This window comes from Prinia subflava, chromosome 3, assembly GCF_021018805.1.
Source record: "Prinia subflava isolate CZ2003 ecotype Zambia chromosome 3, Cam_Psub_1.2, whole genome shotgun sequence".
In the NCBI taxonomy this organism is placed as follows: domain Eukaryota; kingdom Metazoa; phylum Chordata; class Aves; order Passeriformes; family Cisticolidae; genus Prinia; species Prinia subflava.
Window position 1 is genome coordinate 41,261,940 of NC_086249.1, and position 18,523 is coordinate 41,280,462.

At 38.1% G+C, this 18,523-nt stretch overlaps 1 protein-coding gene across 4 annotated transcripts; it reads right to left on the minus strand.

Annotated features, from left to right (window-relative positions):
• Positions 1 to 1,403: 1,403 nt before the first annotated feature.
• On the minus strand, positions 1,404 to 18,242 carry SPART (spartin). Of its 4 annotated transcripts, XM_063394811.1 has the most exons (10): positions 17,975 to 18,106; positions 12,468 to 13,303; positions 11,099 to 11,296; positions 10,006 to 10,110; positions 8,086 to 8,215; positions 7,119 to 7,313; positions 5,981 to 6,139; positions 5,812 to 5,902; positions 4,723 to 4,783; positions 2,914 to 3,052 (listed from the first exon to the last, which is right to left on the minus strand). In XM_063394811.1, exons 2-9 carry the CDS (start codon positions 13,299 to 13,301, stop codon positions 4,723 to 4,725), a joined length of 1,773 nt encoding a protein of 590 aa, XP_063250881.1. In that variant the 5' UTR covers positions 13,302 to 13,303; positions 17,975 to 18,106; the 3' UTR covers positions 2,914 to 3,052. The 4 variants fall into 4 exon arrangements, with proteins under 4 accessions (XP_063250879.1, XP_063250877.1, XP_063250880.1 ...); XM_063394809.1 differs by lacking the exons at positions 4,723 to 4,783; positions 17,975 to 18,106 and adding an exon at positions 18,172 to 18,242 and having other exon boundaries at positions 1,404 to 3,052; XM_063394807.1 differs by lacking the exon at positions 4,723 to 4,783 and having other exon boundaries at positions 1,404 to 3,052; positions 17,975 to 18,104.
• Between the last annotated feature and the right edge of the window lie 281 nt (positions 18,243 to 18,523).

Below are 18,523 nucleotides of genomic sequence, written 5' to 3' on the forward strand. Positions count from 1 at the left end.
GGCTGTGAAGTCTCCACCCTTGGAGATAATCACAATGTGAACAGAACTGGGGCAGAGTACTGTGCTCCAGGCTGGACCTGTTTTGAGCAGGAGGTGGATCACAGACCAATGGGTCTCTTCCAACCCTCACCATTCTATCATAAGCTGGTCAGCATGGTTTTTTGTAGTGGAAGGTAGGTTTACCAATTCTTTTTTAAGGATAATAGATTTATTAAGGGAATATTAAAAATAGGCTATTCCAAGTCAGTTTTAAACCAGCATTAAACAAACTAATCAAATGACCCTTGGAATCTGGAGGAATCCATTCAAATACAGGAGTTTAGATTTAAGAACTGTGGTTTATATCCATACAATGATGAAAATGCCGGAGATGGCAGTAGCTTAGAATGACTTGGAGATCATTTAAAGTAATCCTCTCAAGACATGATTTGAGACCAACACTGTAGCAGAACAGACTTTGAATAAATTTGGAAATGAGAATGCCTTATGAAATCAGGTAGTAGTTCATGCACTACAGATCTTAGTAAAACTTCTAGGACTGCCATGTATTAAAAGATGTTCAGTGTTCAAAGAAAGAAAACCAAGCTGTGAATAGAAAGCCAACCTAAGACAGGAGTTTAGTATATAAAAGGGAGAGCTGACATAAGGCAGTAAATGGGAGAAGGTTGTTGTATTTGGTAGAAGAAGGGAGGAAAAGCCTATGGAGTTGCTACCCTGGACCCAGGAAGAGGCAGGTTAAGCAAGGTAAGTTCAACAGCACCATCCTACCAGCTGGTAAAATTAACTAAACTTTGGAACAATGTAAGAGGGAAGATGCTGGATATATCACATTACAAACTGTAAAATGGGGTAGGCATCATTCAAAAAATAGTTTTAATCCATTTTGAAAGACTGGATACACATGAAGAGAATAACAGCAGGCTGAGCAGGACATCACTACCGATAGCATTTAAATGTTGCTTTTCCTCAGTGTGCTCTAATGTGGTCTCTTGAAGACTGTAACACCTTGATTGTTTTAACACAACTTTTTGTTTTGATGGTTTATAAATGAAACTAAAGGGTATGAGCTATATGCAAAACCCCAAAAAGGGGAGGGAGAAAGAAGACACCTCTATCCCTATTGTAAATACAGCTCATAGCAACAAAAATTGCTTTTGCTAGTGTGAAGTCTTTAGCAGTCTTTAACTGGTTACACAAGCTGGCAAGTGGCAGACTATAGTAACAGAAATTGTACAATCGCACTGTACTTTGGATAGAACCTTCTCGTTTAAAATATTTAAGCTCTATAGCTGATGAGCTTTATGAGTTTATACTGTAGATATACCCCAATACTGCTCTTTTATTACTTCTGAAGAAGTCCTAGTTTTTCCACTTATGGATCCATATAGTAGCTTCATATCACAAAAAGTTCAAGCACAGATTTTATTTCCATATATCAAAGTCACACTTCAAGTGGTTAGATCCTTTCTTTCACATTTCTCACTTTAAGCACACACCTGCAGTAGCTACCACAAAATATGCACCTATTACCATTCTAACAGACTGTAGTTGTTACTGTGTTTTTTCAATCTTCTACAAATACCACTTACCAACAACAATTTATAGTTATTTTCTCCATCTACATTCAATGAAGATAAATTGTAAGTTGTTGGCATTCTGTCTGTTGCAGGTCCAGCCAATATTAGAATGTGCAGCAGCTTTAAAACTCAACAGTAAAGTGTTAAATAAGTAGCAGTGTCAAAGCATCTCAAGGATTTAACATCTTGAGTTATTTTACACTGTGCTACAAACAGGATGACAAACTTATACAAAAATGTCTGTTCTACACAACTCTTCATTAAAAGGGTTTGTCTTCATAGTCTTTTTAAACACTTCACACCATTGTGCAACTATGACTTTAATGAAATAAACATGATGACCATCAGGACTATTTGTTAAAATATTAGGAGATTTTCATTAGGAGGTCATGATATATAATCTGATTCTTTCTGGATCAGCTGAAAAGTACAGAATGCATAGAATTTCCTAGTGCCCTCTAATATTTTCACAGAAAAATACTTTAAGTTATGCAAAACCATACTTATCCTCTCTACGTAAAAAACTGAATTTCAAAGAATCTTTGTATATTCCTTATGGAGTCAACTGGAAAATGCATTTTTCTAGACCTGTAAATATCCTGTTCTAGAAGAAATGCTTGGTATCTTTGGTTTACTTACATGCTGGATGAGAAAAAAAAAATCTGAAAGGGAATGACTACCTAATTATCTGAGGTTCATCCTTCATTTCTCTTAATATGAACTTTGGATAAGATCAGCTGTTTTGTAGGTGAAAAGAGAAATTCTCTACAAAACAATGAAACACAATGCTTATTTTAATAGTGCATATTAAATAAGACAAGGCTTGATCAGTAAAACTAATGCTTAAGGGTAGTTATAAAGCCAAAACTGGTAATTCTACTTTTTCCAGAATTAGTAATCTTACTCTTTCTGTATCACCACCTTCTTTATAAATATAAAGTGTTACAAAAATATTCACAATAGTATTTCTATATTAAACTATTATTTCATATATTATTTTGAAAAAGTGCTTAAAGAGGCAAGTATATGAACTGCAAACTCATATCCTTCCAGTTGCCTAAAGCCCTGATCCAGTTGTTTAAACTCCTTGTTCAGTACAGAACAAGGAGGTGACAACTTTCATTTTTCCTCCTACAAATGCTCTTCTTACTTTTACATTTTCCTGTCAAATTAACAGTTGCTTACAAAGTACAGTGTGACTTAGTTCAATGTCAGATGAGCAATGTAGTTACTTCTAAATAGGAAGTTTCATCTTTAATGTAAGGCTTTGAGAAGTATTTAATTGCTTTCATTTTTTACCCTTCTTCTCATTATCCAATACTTTATATTCATCTAACACAGCGTGGCCGGTTTCCTTTGCAGTTCTCTTTACAACAGATTTGATACCAATATTTTCAATGTTAAATGCTGTAACACCCACATTGATTGCAGAATTCACAGCGTCATCTGTAGCATGGCCAGCATCCTCTCCATACCTAAGGAAAGAGAGCAGGTTTGTAGATTTGTATACTTAGTATTTTAATCTTCACTGGAATTGTTTGAGAGCAAAAATTCAGGCATTACCAAGAAAAAATAATAAGCACAGTGCCCAAATGTGTAAAGAATAAAATTAGAATTTATGAAGCCATTTGAATAAAGGCTACTCCTCTATCAGATCAATTGCTCTTTGAAAATATCAATACACTTCTACTCTTTTTCTTCAAGAACACTTCCAGTCTTTCTCCCTTTTCCCCACCCTAATTTTGAAGAGTAAAAAATGTATCTATAGAATGACAGGAAGGGAGGGGAGAGAAGTTTTGTGCAATAACTAAAGGTTCTGTTTCACCTTAGTTGTTAGGTAAAATTTCTACATCCTCTGTATAGAAAGCCAACTGTATCCTGGGCTGCATCCAAAGCAGCATGGCTAGCAGGGCAAGGAGGGGGTTCTGCCCCTCTATTCTTCTCTTGTGAGACCCCCCCACCTGGAGTGCTGCATTATACAAAACCCCAAAAGGTTCAACAAAGCTATCTTGAGGACACAATGAAAATTACAAAGAGATAAAAACCTTTGTTATCTCCCATGGGCTGAGTACAGCTTCTTTATGCTTTACTGGGCAAGTTGGCAGTCTCAGACTAATGACTCAATTGTGCACAGAGTGCACAATGAAGGAGGACAAGAGTACAGTGAGAGCAGTAACTCCAACTGTTCTGGGTAGCCAGACTTTTCTCCAGAGAGCGCTGCAGTCAGACAAACCAGGGCAAAGGGAAATACTCCTGGCAGCATCAGAATCCCAGCAGTTAGCAGAGTTACATTTTCCCTGTGCTTGTTATGACCAGACATTCTTTGAGGACCTCATGATAAGGCTAGAGAGAAGCAAAGAATATCAAACAATCTAAAAATCTGTAATATATCAGTACAGCAGCCAGACCATGTGGCTGGAACTAACAATAAGACCGAATAAAAAGAATTAGTAAGTTTTTATTTTGCCCTTAATTCTCTGATAGAGCAACAGCCTTGAATCATAAACATCAGATTTGCAGGTCAGAGAATTAATCTCACAGCAGAAGTATTTATCAGTTTGATTAGTTTGTCAATTTGATTATTTTCAGGAACATCATAAGCCAGTACAGTATCAGTGAAATAAGTATCATTTAAAGTAGGACTGTAGCTTGTCCAGTGCAGTAAGACTAACAACTTCTTAATGTCTGATAACTAATTTTTTTGTTTGCCTGCCGGAATTCCATAATTTTTAACTTTTTTTAATTGTGCAGATATACACACTGCATCTATATAACTAGTTTTTTAAAAAGGTATTAGCATGGGACTTTGGCAGACATGTTACTTCTGAAGCTATGTTTCCCCCCATTCCAATCAACATGCATATGATGAGCATCTCTTTAAAATTCCATCCACAGGGGTATTGCAGCTAAGTTTTAGCCATTTTTTTTTATTTAGAGACCCTGATGGTGCTCCTTTAGCTTTGTTTCCATCAAGTGGAATTTAGCTCATTCGTAAATACTTTGAGTGGCAGACATCCTTGTCACTGAAATAAAAAACAGCTTACAAAAGGGAGATTATGTAAAATTTTAATACAAGGATAGATTTTAAAGATTACATATCAAATATTTTCAATCATATTGCAGTTAGCTGCAACATGGTAGTTACTTATTGTTTTTCACTCTTAGTGTCTGTTGTCTGCTGATCTCCGTACTTCCTATATTTGTATCTAAAACAAAAACATTAACATGAATTTATGTGAAATGAGTACCAGTACGATTTTTCCTGACATTCCTACTGCAAACAAACATTAGCAAGAAACCACAACTGACTAGAACTTTGCTATTTGGCCTCCTATTTGAAATGCATCACAACACAACACTGATGCCAATCTGCTTAATACTGGATGCTGATGTTTATCGTGTTACAATTGGCTTGTAGCCTGTTTGCACTTTCAGCAATCCTTTTAATATCTCTTTTGCTACACTTATCACCAATTCCATTGAAACTGCTTGCTTCTGCTTACTCTTCACTTTCTATTAAATCTACTGCCCTTTTTGTGAGGGGTGCATTTCATGTTTCACAGTTATTTCAATATATTCCTTTATTCTCCACAGCATATTCCAGTACATGCATACAGCTTTCATCTTTCCATCAACTTAGTAACAGGATCCAACTTTCATCTTTCCATCAACTTGGTAACATCATCTTAATCCCAAATGTTATTGTCATCTTCCCCCACTATCTTTTTCAAAAAACATCTGTATTCTGCAAGTCCAGGCTGTTCTATTATTGCTATATATGCCTTAAGTTTCCTGACAAAATTTTCTTTTTTGTACTGCCTCGCTTTAGCCAAACCTGCTGCTGACAGATGAGGTTCTTCTATTTTTCATAAATTTAGCTAAATTTGCATAAATTCAGGATTAGAGCTGAAAGTCTTAAACCACTAATTTTTTTTCATAATGATAATATACCATAGAGCAGAGATATAAATCTGAACATTATTTGTAACAAAACCTGAAGCTGTAATACTTCCACAAAAAACTGAAAAAGTACTTTCTACTTTCTATTTACTTGTTTCAGATTTTTGCATATAGGAGATGCTCTTTACTGTGCACTTACCACCTTATCACATGCTACATAATTACAGCAAAGGAGGCATTTCAGTTAGCTTCCCTGCACTTTCATAAGCTTTTTTTCACTAGTGTTCAGAGACAGTGTTGCATAGAAGATGAAAACCATAAAAACAGAACTTACTTGTATTTAACTGTTTTTACAGTCTCAGTTGAAACACTTTTAGCAATGCACTTCGCTGCACTTTCTAAACCTTGCCACACAGTTGAAAACCCTGTAGAAACAATCAGCTTATTTGAGTTCATACCATTAAAAATATGCCATTAAAAAAAGTGTAGGGAATTTTTATTACCTTGAACTCCACTTGCTGCTACAACCAGGGCACCATCAAAAGTAGATTTGCCATCTTTATCTTTCTTTAGGGATTCTGGAACTAATTTGCTGCCATGCTTCTTCACATGTGGAGCCAGCTCCTTTCCGACACAGCTCGCTATAGAACACACCCCTTCAACTACCATAAAACAATTGTATGCAGATTATTTGGGGAGAACATAGAACATCCTTCTTTCAAAATCTTTACTCATAATTAACAGAAAGCTTCACTGAAGTCTTAAGTGATGCTTCTATTTAAATACATTTGTAGGAAGGACAGACTGTAATCCACATGTAAGTGCCCAGCTGTTACAGAGCAACCTTATTTTTCAGGTTCTACACAGCTCCAAATCCTAAGAAACAAGTAAGGTTTGCCTTGTGACTAAAAAGTGCCTCAAAAGACATGCATAGACATCTCATACTCAAATTTCAAGAAACTGTTTCCACTGCTTTGTTATGTCTAACTTGTAGATAGAGAACAAGCTGCTGTTTCCCTGACTTGTCTTCTGTAGAATTCCTTCTTACAAGCATTCCAGCTCTTCAAAGTAGTTTTCTAAGATCAGCACAATTTACTTTTGAAATTGGATCAGTCACTAGACAGTAAATATAAAGATTTTATGCAAATAAATAACAAAATGAAGTTACTGAGAGCTGTTGGGGTTGCCAGGCACCTCTGAATACCTGGCCATTTCTATTTGGATACTTACACATAGTCAGATAGATTTGTTTCTGGTGTGTATGTTCAAAAAGATGCACACACACATTCTCTTGTGGTACTGTATGTTAGTAACTAGTGAGAGTAGAGCTTTTAAAAAACATGGTTATCAACTTTAAAAAAGAGACAACATTTTGAATTAACTGTCTAAAGCTTTCAAAAGCATGTCAAACTTAAGGCTACACAGACTATTCTTTTAGGAAAGAAAAGGATGTCTCAAGGCCAAGTAATATGTACTAGTCTTAAAGCAAGTCTCTTGCAGGAGAGACTAGGCACAAGCTACTGAATTTTATCACGTCAGTACCTCCTCTAGTTTTACTAGCTAGAGAAACCAGCTTGCATTTTACCAAGTTTTTATTATTTAAGGCAAAAATATTATATTCTGTAAGATGGAAATTTTTACCTAAGAATTGGCTGACTTTCACAGCTCCTCCAGTAGCCTGTTTTGCTACATGAAGTCCTTTTGCTACGGTTGGGTTGACTTCCACAGGCTTTTCTTCGGGTTGAATGTGCTCTCGCAGTTTAGAGGCTCCTTTGTGAATAGCTTTACCCGTGTATTCTGCTCCTTTCATTAGGCCCCAGCTTACCCAGGATGCACCTTCAAGGCAAAAACTGTTTTTTTAGTATGTACAATTTTACGGACTGTGATTCCTCCAGCCATCCCTCCTCTGCAAAAAATGTTTAGAAATATTCCTGATTACAGTCTGCAATTATATTCTCCCCTGAATGGGCCAGCACAGAAGTCCTGCAATAATTTCTGCACCTACACCACCACTTTTTTACATTCATTTTATTTAATACAGCCAGCCCACATCCAAATGTCAGCCTAGTACAGATACTCAGTTTTTTAATGGATATGAAAGCACCAGGTGAGTCAGAAGTGATAGAACTGCACATCTCAATGCTATTAACACTCAGGAAAACATATGAACCCAACCCTCTAGCCCCCTTGCAGACTCATATTTATCACAATCAGCTGGTGGTCATTACTATACTTCAAAGGTTCTCAGAGGAAAAACCCCACATGTTTATCTTGCTGGAATCACAACAGGTGCCTGCTGTAACGTGTCCATACAGGGGTAAAATTGTTCTGTCTCAGTGGTTTGAGTCCCAGCAGGTGATATTCTAACAGAGTCAAATGAGCAGCCAAACCTATTTGCAATGAACAAACTGTTGGCAATGGATTTATATTCTGCATGGTTTTTACAAAGCTCATCAAGGCATCCTTTAGAGGATCAACACTGGAACTAGTGAACAACTATTTCTTATCACTCAGCTTCTATCAGCACCCATGCATTTAGGTGAAAATACTATTTAAATGTCACTCACATTGGTTTCTACTCAACACAGTCCCCTTATTACAGCTGTACCTGACAAGATTCCATGGGCAACTTTCTCACTCCATTCTGGTAACTCTTTCTGATCTTCTGTTTCTTCAGGTTGTGGCTGGATATGTACAGTCTGAGGCAAGTGAACTGCATCACTAGAGGCTTCAGAAGGCTGACAAGTGAAAACAAACATCTGAGCATCTACTTTGCAGTGTTATCATCAATATTTCTGGTTCAGATCATACACATCCATTATCAAGTAATACTTAAGTTGTGCATGCCTTGGGTATGTGTACAGAAACTAAAGCTAAATTTAACACTCGATTACTTTTTCCACAGAAATCCTAGACATCCAAAAAGCTTATCAGACAGGTCAAACTTTTTTGTACACTTTTTTCATCCAGCTACAATGAAATAATTTGCTTGCCAATGCAGTCATACGGCCAAATAGCTAAACAGGGAAAATTTACACTACTAGTTCACCAGCTAAACAGATAAGAGACTGTCCATCTCTCATTTTTAATCTTCTCAGACAGAAGTTAACTCTGTTGTTATTCAGCATGGGAACTGCAGTGTTTGGTTAGAGAATACAGCTGCACTAAAGGAATGCAGCTGTTGAGTTTGTTTTGTTCCTCATCCTTTCCTCCCAAATTCAAAAATAAAGGAGACTATTCATGCTGTGTGCTGTTGGTGCTTTTTCAGACTGGCACAGCCAAGGAAAACATCAAACTGTGCACAATACCAACCCCTATTTAAAGCTGGGTGCACAGGTTCTGTGTTACTTCACATCAAATGGTTTCTGGAGTAGATGTTAATCATTCAAACACAGCAACCACTACCACAGGCTGCTTAGCACTTCTAAGATGTGTAACATCACTTTACACAGTTCACAGACTATGTATAATTAAACTTTAATTACAGAAACCTAAAAAAATTGTGATAGGTTTACATTTTTGTTAGGAGAACTTTTCCAATATAAAAGTAAATAAACTCCCCTATCATTTCAAAGATTGAAAACACTGCTAGTTAATGATACAAGGAAAAAACTTTTTTGTTTAGTCTAGAAGAGTCTAAATGGAAGCATTTATAGATTAAACCCACAGGCAGATCAGAATACACAATACACAACAGTATTTGCTGTTACAGGGAATTCTGAAATTCCCCTGAAATATTTACTGGATATAAAAGCAGGGTATTGCATATAGCTGAATGTTGTAGTAAAATCAACATTAACAGGAAAGAGTAGATTAAACTCAGGAGGTTGCTACCCAGAAGGTTAACAATGTATCACTAATATGTGCTACATCATAATTTACTGCTTGACAGCAAGGTGAAATCTGGTGTTCAAGAAATGTCTTCAGCACTTGAACAAAACACTCTGAGGGCTGGGCAGGAGAAATTACTTCAATAAACAGGTATAGGTAAAAAACAACAACAACAACGACAAAAACTATTAAAAAACCCAAACTATGTTCCAGATGTAATTTAGTTACGCCACAGGTTGAGTCACTATATAGAAAACCAGTCAACAAGACTTCTAATATCTACACTAAGGAGTAAAAATGGACTCTCTAATAAGATAGGGGACTCAGTACTGTTATTATATTAAATAGAATTAGTCAATTAGATCTTCATGATTTCTATGTAAAACAGACACTTTAAATGGCCATCAGATTACACTTTAGCATACTTGTTCTATATCACAGTTTTTAAAACTTCAGAAATATGCTGATTTGAAAAGTGTGGCAGGCTGCAGTAACTGAACTGGTGTTTAACAAAAAACCAGACAACAATAACACAAAAAAGCCACCCAACAAAAAAATAACTACAGGACACAGCATACACAGCTACTGTCAATCAAATCAGCAGTTCTAACATGCATTTCTGTGACTTTTTTTTTTTCTTTTTTTTTTTTTTTTTTTTTTTTTTAACTTTAGGATTTTGGAACGTCCTGGGATTTACCTGGACTTTGTGGCCAGACCTCTGTTTAAATTTATCTTCAAAGTGTGCTCTCTTAGTTGCTGGGAGCTCTGAAGGTAACCCTACTCTCTCATGGGATCCTGGCACCTGCGACATCGTATCAGGGAACATTAACAAAAACACAAAGTTTTAGGGAAATAAGAAACTAGTAGGACACCCAATTTGAACTACTTCTACACAGGAAAAAAATGACAGAATTTTATCCAGTGAGTCAATATCACATAATTCTGTAGTACTTTCCCCTTTAAGTAAAAATCAGTGGCCTTCTGTACCAGTGAAATTCGCTGCTGAACTCACCAGGATTTACACCATAACAGAACTCCGCCCTCATGGGATGCTCCAAACTGGTCCTTCATCATCACTGCACTCACATTTTGCCAATTCAAGAAAATTTTTGCATGAAAAGATGAAATCATGCTAAAATCTTTTCAGTAGTTATTGATTACCACTGTTCCTGAAATGATGCTCCAGGGCTCCTACAGTAGTATGTTCCACTTTGCTACAAATCACTGAATCTTACTGCACATTTGTTAGACTAGGGTTTTTTTTTTTTGTTTTCTCTACCTGTCAACATCTTACTGCAATAAGGCACTAGGTTTATCAAGATCCAGAAGGCAGATTTTTGAGGTACTTACTATTTTCACAAATCTTCTCTGAGGCAGCCTAACGTTTTTGAACAGTAAACACATTTGAGCATGATATCACAAGAATGGCATCACCAAAACTGCTACAAGAGTTGTGTGCATGCACACATAAGGAAAAGCAAGCTTTTTCCTGAACACAATTTCGAGTCCTATACTCTTTTTCATAAAAACAGAGAAAATATAAAAACTGGTCTTGAATTCCACTCTGTGCTTAAAATTTAGCACTTTAAAGTTTCTGTTGTCTCATTTCATAGGACCTACAGTTTCATTACAAAGCTGCTTTATTATAGCTCCTTTATTTATTTCTCACAGATGAGCTTACTAACCAAGACAAAAATCTGTCTTTTTACTCAACTAAATGTAAATGTGAGAATGCATTGATGATTTACACCTTTCCTTACTGGCTTATAACTGACTGCCCAGAAATTTACCTGGATACGTAGGTCAGACATTTGTTTCAAGAGATCCTCGAACAGCTCTCTGTCAGCTGCTGGAAGCTCTGAAGACAGCACCACTCCCACGTAGGACCCTGGCACCTGGGACATCGTGTCGGGGAACATGTAGACCCCAGTACTGCAGCACAGAACAGGAGACTGGGTACACATCAGAGGATACAACCAGTCACAAACCTAGGAAAAATAAGTACATAGAATCAAAGGATGCTTTTAAAAAGAAAGATAGGCAGAACATACTGATACACACCACAAACTTGATTTTCCACAAAGTTTCTAGTGGAACTTTCTAGTGAAAGGTTCCCTGCTGATGGCAGCAGGATTGGAATTAAATTATCTTTATGGTCCTTTCCAACTGGAACTGTTTTATGATTCTGTGATAAAAAATAAAAAGCCTTACACCATCTTGAAAAGAAGAAAAAAGAAAAACAATCCCCATGATTGAAAAAAATGAGTGATTAGTTCTGTCAGTCTTGATTAGTTCTGACAGTCTAATATAGAGAAAATCCTAATTTTCACAGGACTAGAATTCAGGCTGATACCCTGTTAACTGAGGTCTCATCTTGAGGTCCAAATGAAAACAACTGCCAAACAAGTCAGGATTCACAGCACCTGCACCACCCTGGAGATCTCAGGACAGGTTTATACCACAGTACAAATAGAAATGCATGGCTGTCACTGGGCTACTGTTTAAGACTGCTAACACAAGTGGAGCTGAACCAGCAGATCCCAAACCATGATCCAACAGACCCCAAATCACCCAATTTTAGCAGTGACAAGGAGATCCAAAGTCAGAATCCAGACCAGAATCACAATGTTCATTAGAGAGTGTGCCCATGTGAAACAAGTAAGGACTGAAAAAGTACTAATAACACATCTTTTTTTAATTTGTATTTCTGAGTCTGTATTAACATGGACCCTCAAATTTCAAATTATCAATTATCATTAACTGCAATACCTTATCACTAATGGAGAATGAAGTGGGTAGAACCCCAACCCCCATTAATATTGATTTGTTACAACAGGTGAATCAAAATGCCTTCTCTATGTAATGAATGAAGTCAATTTTATGAAATGGAAAGACATGTTACGTCAAGTCCTTTACACACGGGAATCATCCAAACACTGAGCACTTGAAAACCTTGGGAAGACAGAGAGGTGCATTTCACAGAAAGAGTGGTAAAAGTGTGTACTTGCAGAAAACCATTTCTGCAACACCCGTAATGTCCTTCATATTGTCACAGGGATAATTAGGCTCCGAAGAGCAAGAACCCAAGAAGATTGCCTGTTAGAGCTTTAGGACAGTTCTTGAAATTTTATTTAAACGAAAAAATTATTTTCCTGTTACCTGAAGAAACGCCGGTGGACGATTCCGAGCAGCTTCACTATCTGTATCCAAGAACTTCACGATGCGCAGATATCCAGGATATGAAGGAGCACTAACCTGCCCATCAGGAGTCACAAAAAATATCTGCACTCCTTGGGGAATCAAGATCAGCTCATCTGCATCCACTCCCAGGTTTTCCAGGGGAGGTGGCTGAGTACATTTGTTGTTGTAGTAGTCCTCACTGACAGAAGAAAACTCCCCAGAGTCTGTGCCGTAGGACACAGTGAAGTGGCCATTGGTAGCTTGAGGAGTATAGGCAGGAGGTGCTTCATTTGGCAGACAAAGAGGTTTTGCAGATGATGGGCTCACAGCTGCAATTTGCCCCTGACTCACAGCTGCAGCACTTCCATCTGCTGCAGGCAGCTGACTTGGTGCAAACAGGGAATTAGGGGGAGGGGGTCTTTCTGGCTTTTCTTTGGAAGGAATGGAGGGGTATAACTTGGGCACCCCAGGAGGGGTATCCATCACAGCAGGAGATGCTTGTACTGGTGGGGTGTTCTGCTCTAGACTGCCGAGTCGAGCACGAACATTTTGCAGGGTCTCCCTCATCTTCTGCTGCATTTGCCTGGCGGACTCCCACTGGGACCCTACACACGCAGGACCCTCTGCTGGAATGCCAACTCCTCGGAGCAAGTGGTCAAGCCCTTGCTCATAGTAACTTCTTGCCTCTTCCTTCTGACCCAGCTCATCTGTATTCAGTCCTTTATTGATAAAAAAAAAGGCTTTCCTGTACTCTTCATTAATGGCTTTGATATTTGCATCTTCTTGCGTAACCGGATCCCGCAGTTGTTCCATTACTGCAAATTGGAATAAAAATCAATAAGAATATTCAGAGAGAAAGACAAACAATGTTTACCTTAGAATAAAATGTCTTCTTAATGATGACCCTACTGCATGTATTAGCAGAAATCTATCTAGTTGCTTGGAACAGTGTCTGATATGTTATTGTTATCTCCTAGTAACATTCAGATTCAGCTAACATGATTCCAAGACAGCAAGAAATCTATAACCACCAAATCTGTTACATCACAAATATTTATTTATTAAAAGTTAAACATCAGAAGAACACGGACATGCCTGATACTAAATTTTTCATCTTCAAGATCAATAGCAACAAGAGGAACAAACAAATAACTTTAAAAAATCTAACTTTTCCAAAAACATCTCTAAGGTATTAAAAAATTCAGTTACCATTTTGTCTATTTAAATAAAGGCTGAACTTACAAACAGTACATTTCCATTTGAATAATTTAAGAGAAAACACTCAACAGATTTATAGATCTTGATCAACTAACATCAACACACAGAAATGTGAAATACTTTGAACAGTTAAAGCTGTGCTTTACAAAATAAAAACATGGAATTACTTATTTCCTTTACAGTGTTTATAGAGTGAGATAAGGCAATTGGTGTTTTACACTTTTTGCTCCCCTGGTGACGAAAACTGGAAGTACCAATACGTACAGAAATTTGCAGGTTCTAGGTCTGTTTTGGAATGTATTCCTCAAACTGTGTCATCTATTTCAACTGAAGAGCAGAAAAGAATCCAGGAGGTTTGTCTGAATTCTAAAATGTGTTAACTCATTGTTTTAACTGAACGAAGATTGTTGGTCTCGGCCAAACACAGGAAATACAAATAATTAATTCCAATGAATTTGGGTTTGGTTTGGTTTTTTGCTGGCAGCCTTGAGAGGCATTGTTAATTCAGGAAAATCAGGCAATTATACTAGAAGAGAATAATGACTGCAGACAACAAAAATGGGATACTATATTAAAATAAAGAGCAGATATTTTCAGGTAAACCCATGATTCTCTGCAGAGAAGAGGCAGATAAAATAAAGGAGACGTGTCAATCACAATGATACTAAACCACAGAAAACATGGGGTAAGTCAAAGCCAAAGTGCAAAAATAAAAATACTTCCATTACATGAGCAGAAGTGTTAACACCACCATATAGGGCATTGGTGAGAATTCATACACTGAGCCACAATCAAGGAAGGTGTGCCAGAAGAGGAAGAGGTGGGCAGGTTACTGATTTTTTCCTGATGAATCAATCACTCTTCCCTAGGAAGGTGTATTTTTGGCTTACCAAGGCAATACAACAAAGGCTAAGAGATTGGATTAGTCTCTACAAATATAATAGATGAAAAGAAGAAAGTCAATAGTAAAGAAAAAATAATTATTGGGAAAGAAAAAAAAAAAATCCAAACTTGTAATAAAATCCTGAAGTAGTACCTACATTTAAGTTTACTTGATGTCTTTTCTTGTTTTAGACTATAAACAAACTAAAAAATGGAAAATATCCTTCCTCTACTCCTACAAAAACAGAGAAACTTATGAAGTGCAGTCATGAAAACATTTTAAAGAGACAAAGAATGCTGTGTTCTACTCACACGCTCTTTATAATCAAAATGCAGACAGCATTTAGGTGACTGATGCATCTGCAATCACTCAGCAGAAGTGCCATGTAATCTGGGAGGCATCTGTCTTTATGATGCTACAGAATCCAATTTCACGTAGAAGTCAAGATGTGTGATTTCAGTACAATGACAGACATGTAGCTTGGAATGTAACAGGGGTGGCTTGAGAGGACAGCCCAGTGGAGTGGGTCAGCAGCCACTCAAGCCACCAGGTTCATTGCCCATCATGTAGCAAATTTTGGGCTGGAGGAGATTTTTCTGATTGACTGTCTTGGCTCAGTGTCTTTAAGCTGAAGAACAACACTGGCATAAGTATGTATTTACTAATCACTAGCACCACCTTTAGAAGTTAAAAGTATGCTCCTGACCAGCACAACAGCAAACAATTAGAGTAAAAGCAATTAAGAAAGAACTTACAAGGTTGTGAATATAGCTGGATGCTTATAGCAAAAAAACCTGGTGACAGCCAAACCACACCACTGTGTGTCAAGACTTGTATTTACTATTGAAAAATCCACTTTTCCTTTTAAGTAGGGTACGAAGATGAAAACCAATTTAACACTAAAGGCCTCTGATTTGAGAATTGTAGGTCCTTAAAACACAGAAAATGTTTTGAAGACTGAGAAGGACAGACAAGTTTAATGTATCATCACCATTTACTTCTCTGCGAAGCAAAATGTAATGGTTTGAGATTTTTAGTGCCTATATGCCCAAGCCCGTATAAAGTCCTTTCTCAAGGACTGAAGTAAATAATTTATTTGTGTGCACACAAGTGCAGTACAATAGTTCCCTTTGCCCCATATTGATTTGGTTTTTATGTGGGTGAGGCTAATGCAAAGATACTTTACAGATTTCAAATAATTCTTCTGCTAGTGATTATTAGTATGTAACAAGAAGAGACATCAAGTAAAATCCTAACTACATTTCAACTTAATATTTAATTGATTTACTCTTCACATTCTCATACTGAAAGCAGCACTGTTCTTGCCAAAGCTCAGTCTTTACTGCACTAGAAAAGGTCTATAAGGAAATGGAGATGTCAGCACAATCAGTGTCCACAAAGCACGGCAGAGCTACAAAAGCTGGCTCAGGAACTCTGATTGTCTGAAACATTCCAAGTTTGCAGTATATGCACAGCGTAGTTAACTCCAAATAATGCATTTAGTTGGCAGAGCACTTGGAAATGGAGGAAGGACTTCACAGTAGATTTCAAGCTAAACATGTAATAACTAAAAGTCGGCCCAAAGAACTGAACTTCATTCATTCTTGGTAATTGATTGAAACTAACACAAAAGAATGCATGACATTAAATAAGCTTATCTAATTGCTCCCTCACAACACAAGAATAAATATTCTCTGAAAGAGAGCATTTAAACAGCAATCTGATCATATCCAAAGAATATCCTTGTTCACTATTATTTTCAGTGTACAATCTTAACATAGCATGTAAGTGTCCTGCATGTTTTAATATTTATCTGTAATCCACTTGTGTACAATGCTGAATCTTATTTCCTCTGTTTTAAAGTTGTAATGAATGGAAAAATGTGTATTACTGAATATTGAGAGCACTGCAAGCTAATCTTTAATCCTATGGCCTGTTCAGATCAGCCCAGATCTGTGCCATTTCGCCTTAATTAAGATATAGAGGAACTCGTCTCAGAGAAAGCCCGTCCAAAACGGAGATAAGAGCTAAAGGGCGCTGTAGATAATCACAGATCAATTCAGCACTTCAGCCCTTTTTCTTTGATCAGTCCAGATATACTCTGTGGTTTTAAGTGACTTGACCAAAGGAGGCTACAGTGCAACAATGAGACATGAGTTTAGTTTGATATTGTTAGCTAACATCTCACCCATCCTCCCTCTGAAGCAGCAAAGCCCACTTCATTAGAAAGTAATGTATATTAACAAAAATACAGGTCAATGGTGGATCTCACTGCTAGACTGTAAACATTAAGTCTAAGGCTTATTAAGAAGATTAAACAGCCTGACTGACAGAGCTAGGATACACTTGCCCACTCAGTATTTTTGAAGGAGAATAGGGGAGGAAAATGCAAAATAAATTTTAAAAACTCCCCAAACTAAAACACCCTTAATCCAAGAGTTCTTCTTATTTGTCAACTGTTTTTCTCTCAGCCACCAATTAAGAAGTACCATGCAAACACAATTGTTTAAGTCTTATTTCTGTATTAAAAGAGCAAGAAAAAATTAGTAACTTACAAAGTTTAAAGAATTAAATGGTACCTAGAACATAAACTAATACAAGCCAAGTACCAGCTAATAAATTTGCTTTTTTATGCTTTTATCTCACTTAAATAATTTGTTTAAAGAAGCCTTTATGTCTTTCATGATATGGTGGCCTACTCTTAGTTTTTAAGCAAAGAAAAAAGATTGTCAGGCTAGATAATATCACAGACTAGACAACAGAAGGAGTAAATGATATTAAAGTAATTTTTACTCTCAAAATTACCAAACACTTCAGTAAACTGCCATCCTCTGACATTTCAACCTACACCTTCTCGGGCTGTTATCCGAGCACCTACATTCACTCAGCCAGCAAGTCTAATTTTCCTCATCTCCTCCTGTTTTAAGATTGTTTCTGTCCAAATAGAAGAGGTTCCTTCCTGACTCCTCGGTCTGCACTCCATCACATGCTGTCACCACAGAGCTCCTAGTCCCCGCGTGTCTACTCGTCACTTCTCTAAAAGAGAAAGCAGAAAGCGAGTGGGGCACACAATGCCCCTCACCTCGCAGCTCTGCTGCCCAGCACTGACGTTCCTCGCAGCACCCAAGTACAAAGACATTGCACTACCATTCCAAAGTATTGCAAGATCATCATGGAAAATTCAGTGTTATGTAAGACTGCTACTTAATACTATTTCATTAGCTGTGAGTGCCTGCTAGTTTCTGATCACTACCAACGTTCCAGATGAGACACTCAAACCTGTCTGACACGAATCCTTTAAAAACAAAACAGTACTAAATAAAAGGAGCAGTCTTCTGGAATATTCTGACAAACAACCTCTCAAGACATTCAATGCATTACTTACCATCAGGGCTACTTCAACCCGCGCAGATCTCGGCCCTCCCCGCCGCTCCCTCCCGCCCCCTGCCCGCGGGGCCCCACGGCGGCCGCCCGGCCTCGGCGCGCTCCGCCGCCTCCCGTGCCCGCCCCGCCAGAACCAGCGCCCCCGGCTCCGCAGGGACCCCCAGAGCCCGGCCGGGCCCGACCCCACGCCCGCCTCACCTCCGCCGCGCTGAGCCCAGCCCGGCCCGGCCCCGCCTCCGCCCGGCCCGGCCCCGCCTCCGCCCGGGTCAGGCGGCAGCGGGCGGGGCCCAAGGGCCGCGGCCTCGGCGTCAGCGGCGCGGGGCGGCCTCAGCGCGGGGGCGGAGCTGTACAATTAATAATGAGCACTGAGCTAGGCAGGTGGTCCTGGGTTTTGCTGGGTTTTTTGCTTTTTTCGTTTGTGTGTCTGTTTTTGTTTTGGAGGTTTGCTTGTTTCTTTGTTTTTGTGAGTTGGATGTTTTGGGGTTTTTGGTTTTTTGATTTTTTTGTTTGTTTTTTTTTTGGGGGGGGGATTGGAAGGCTATGCAGAAGA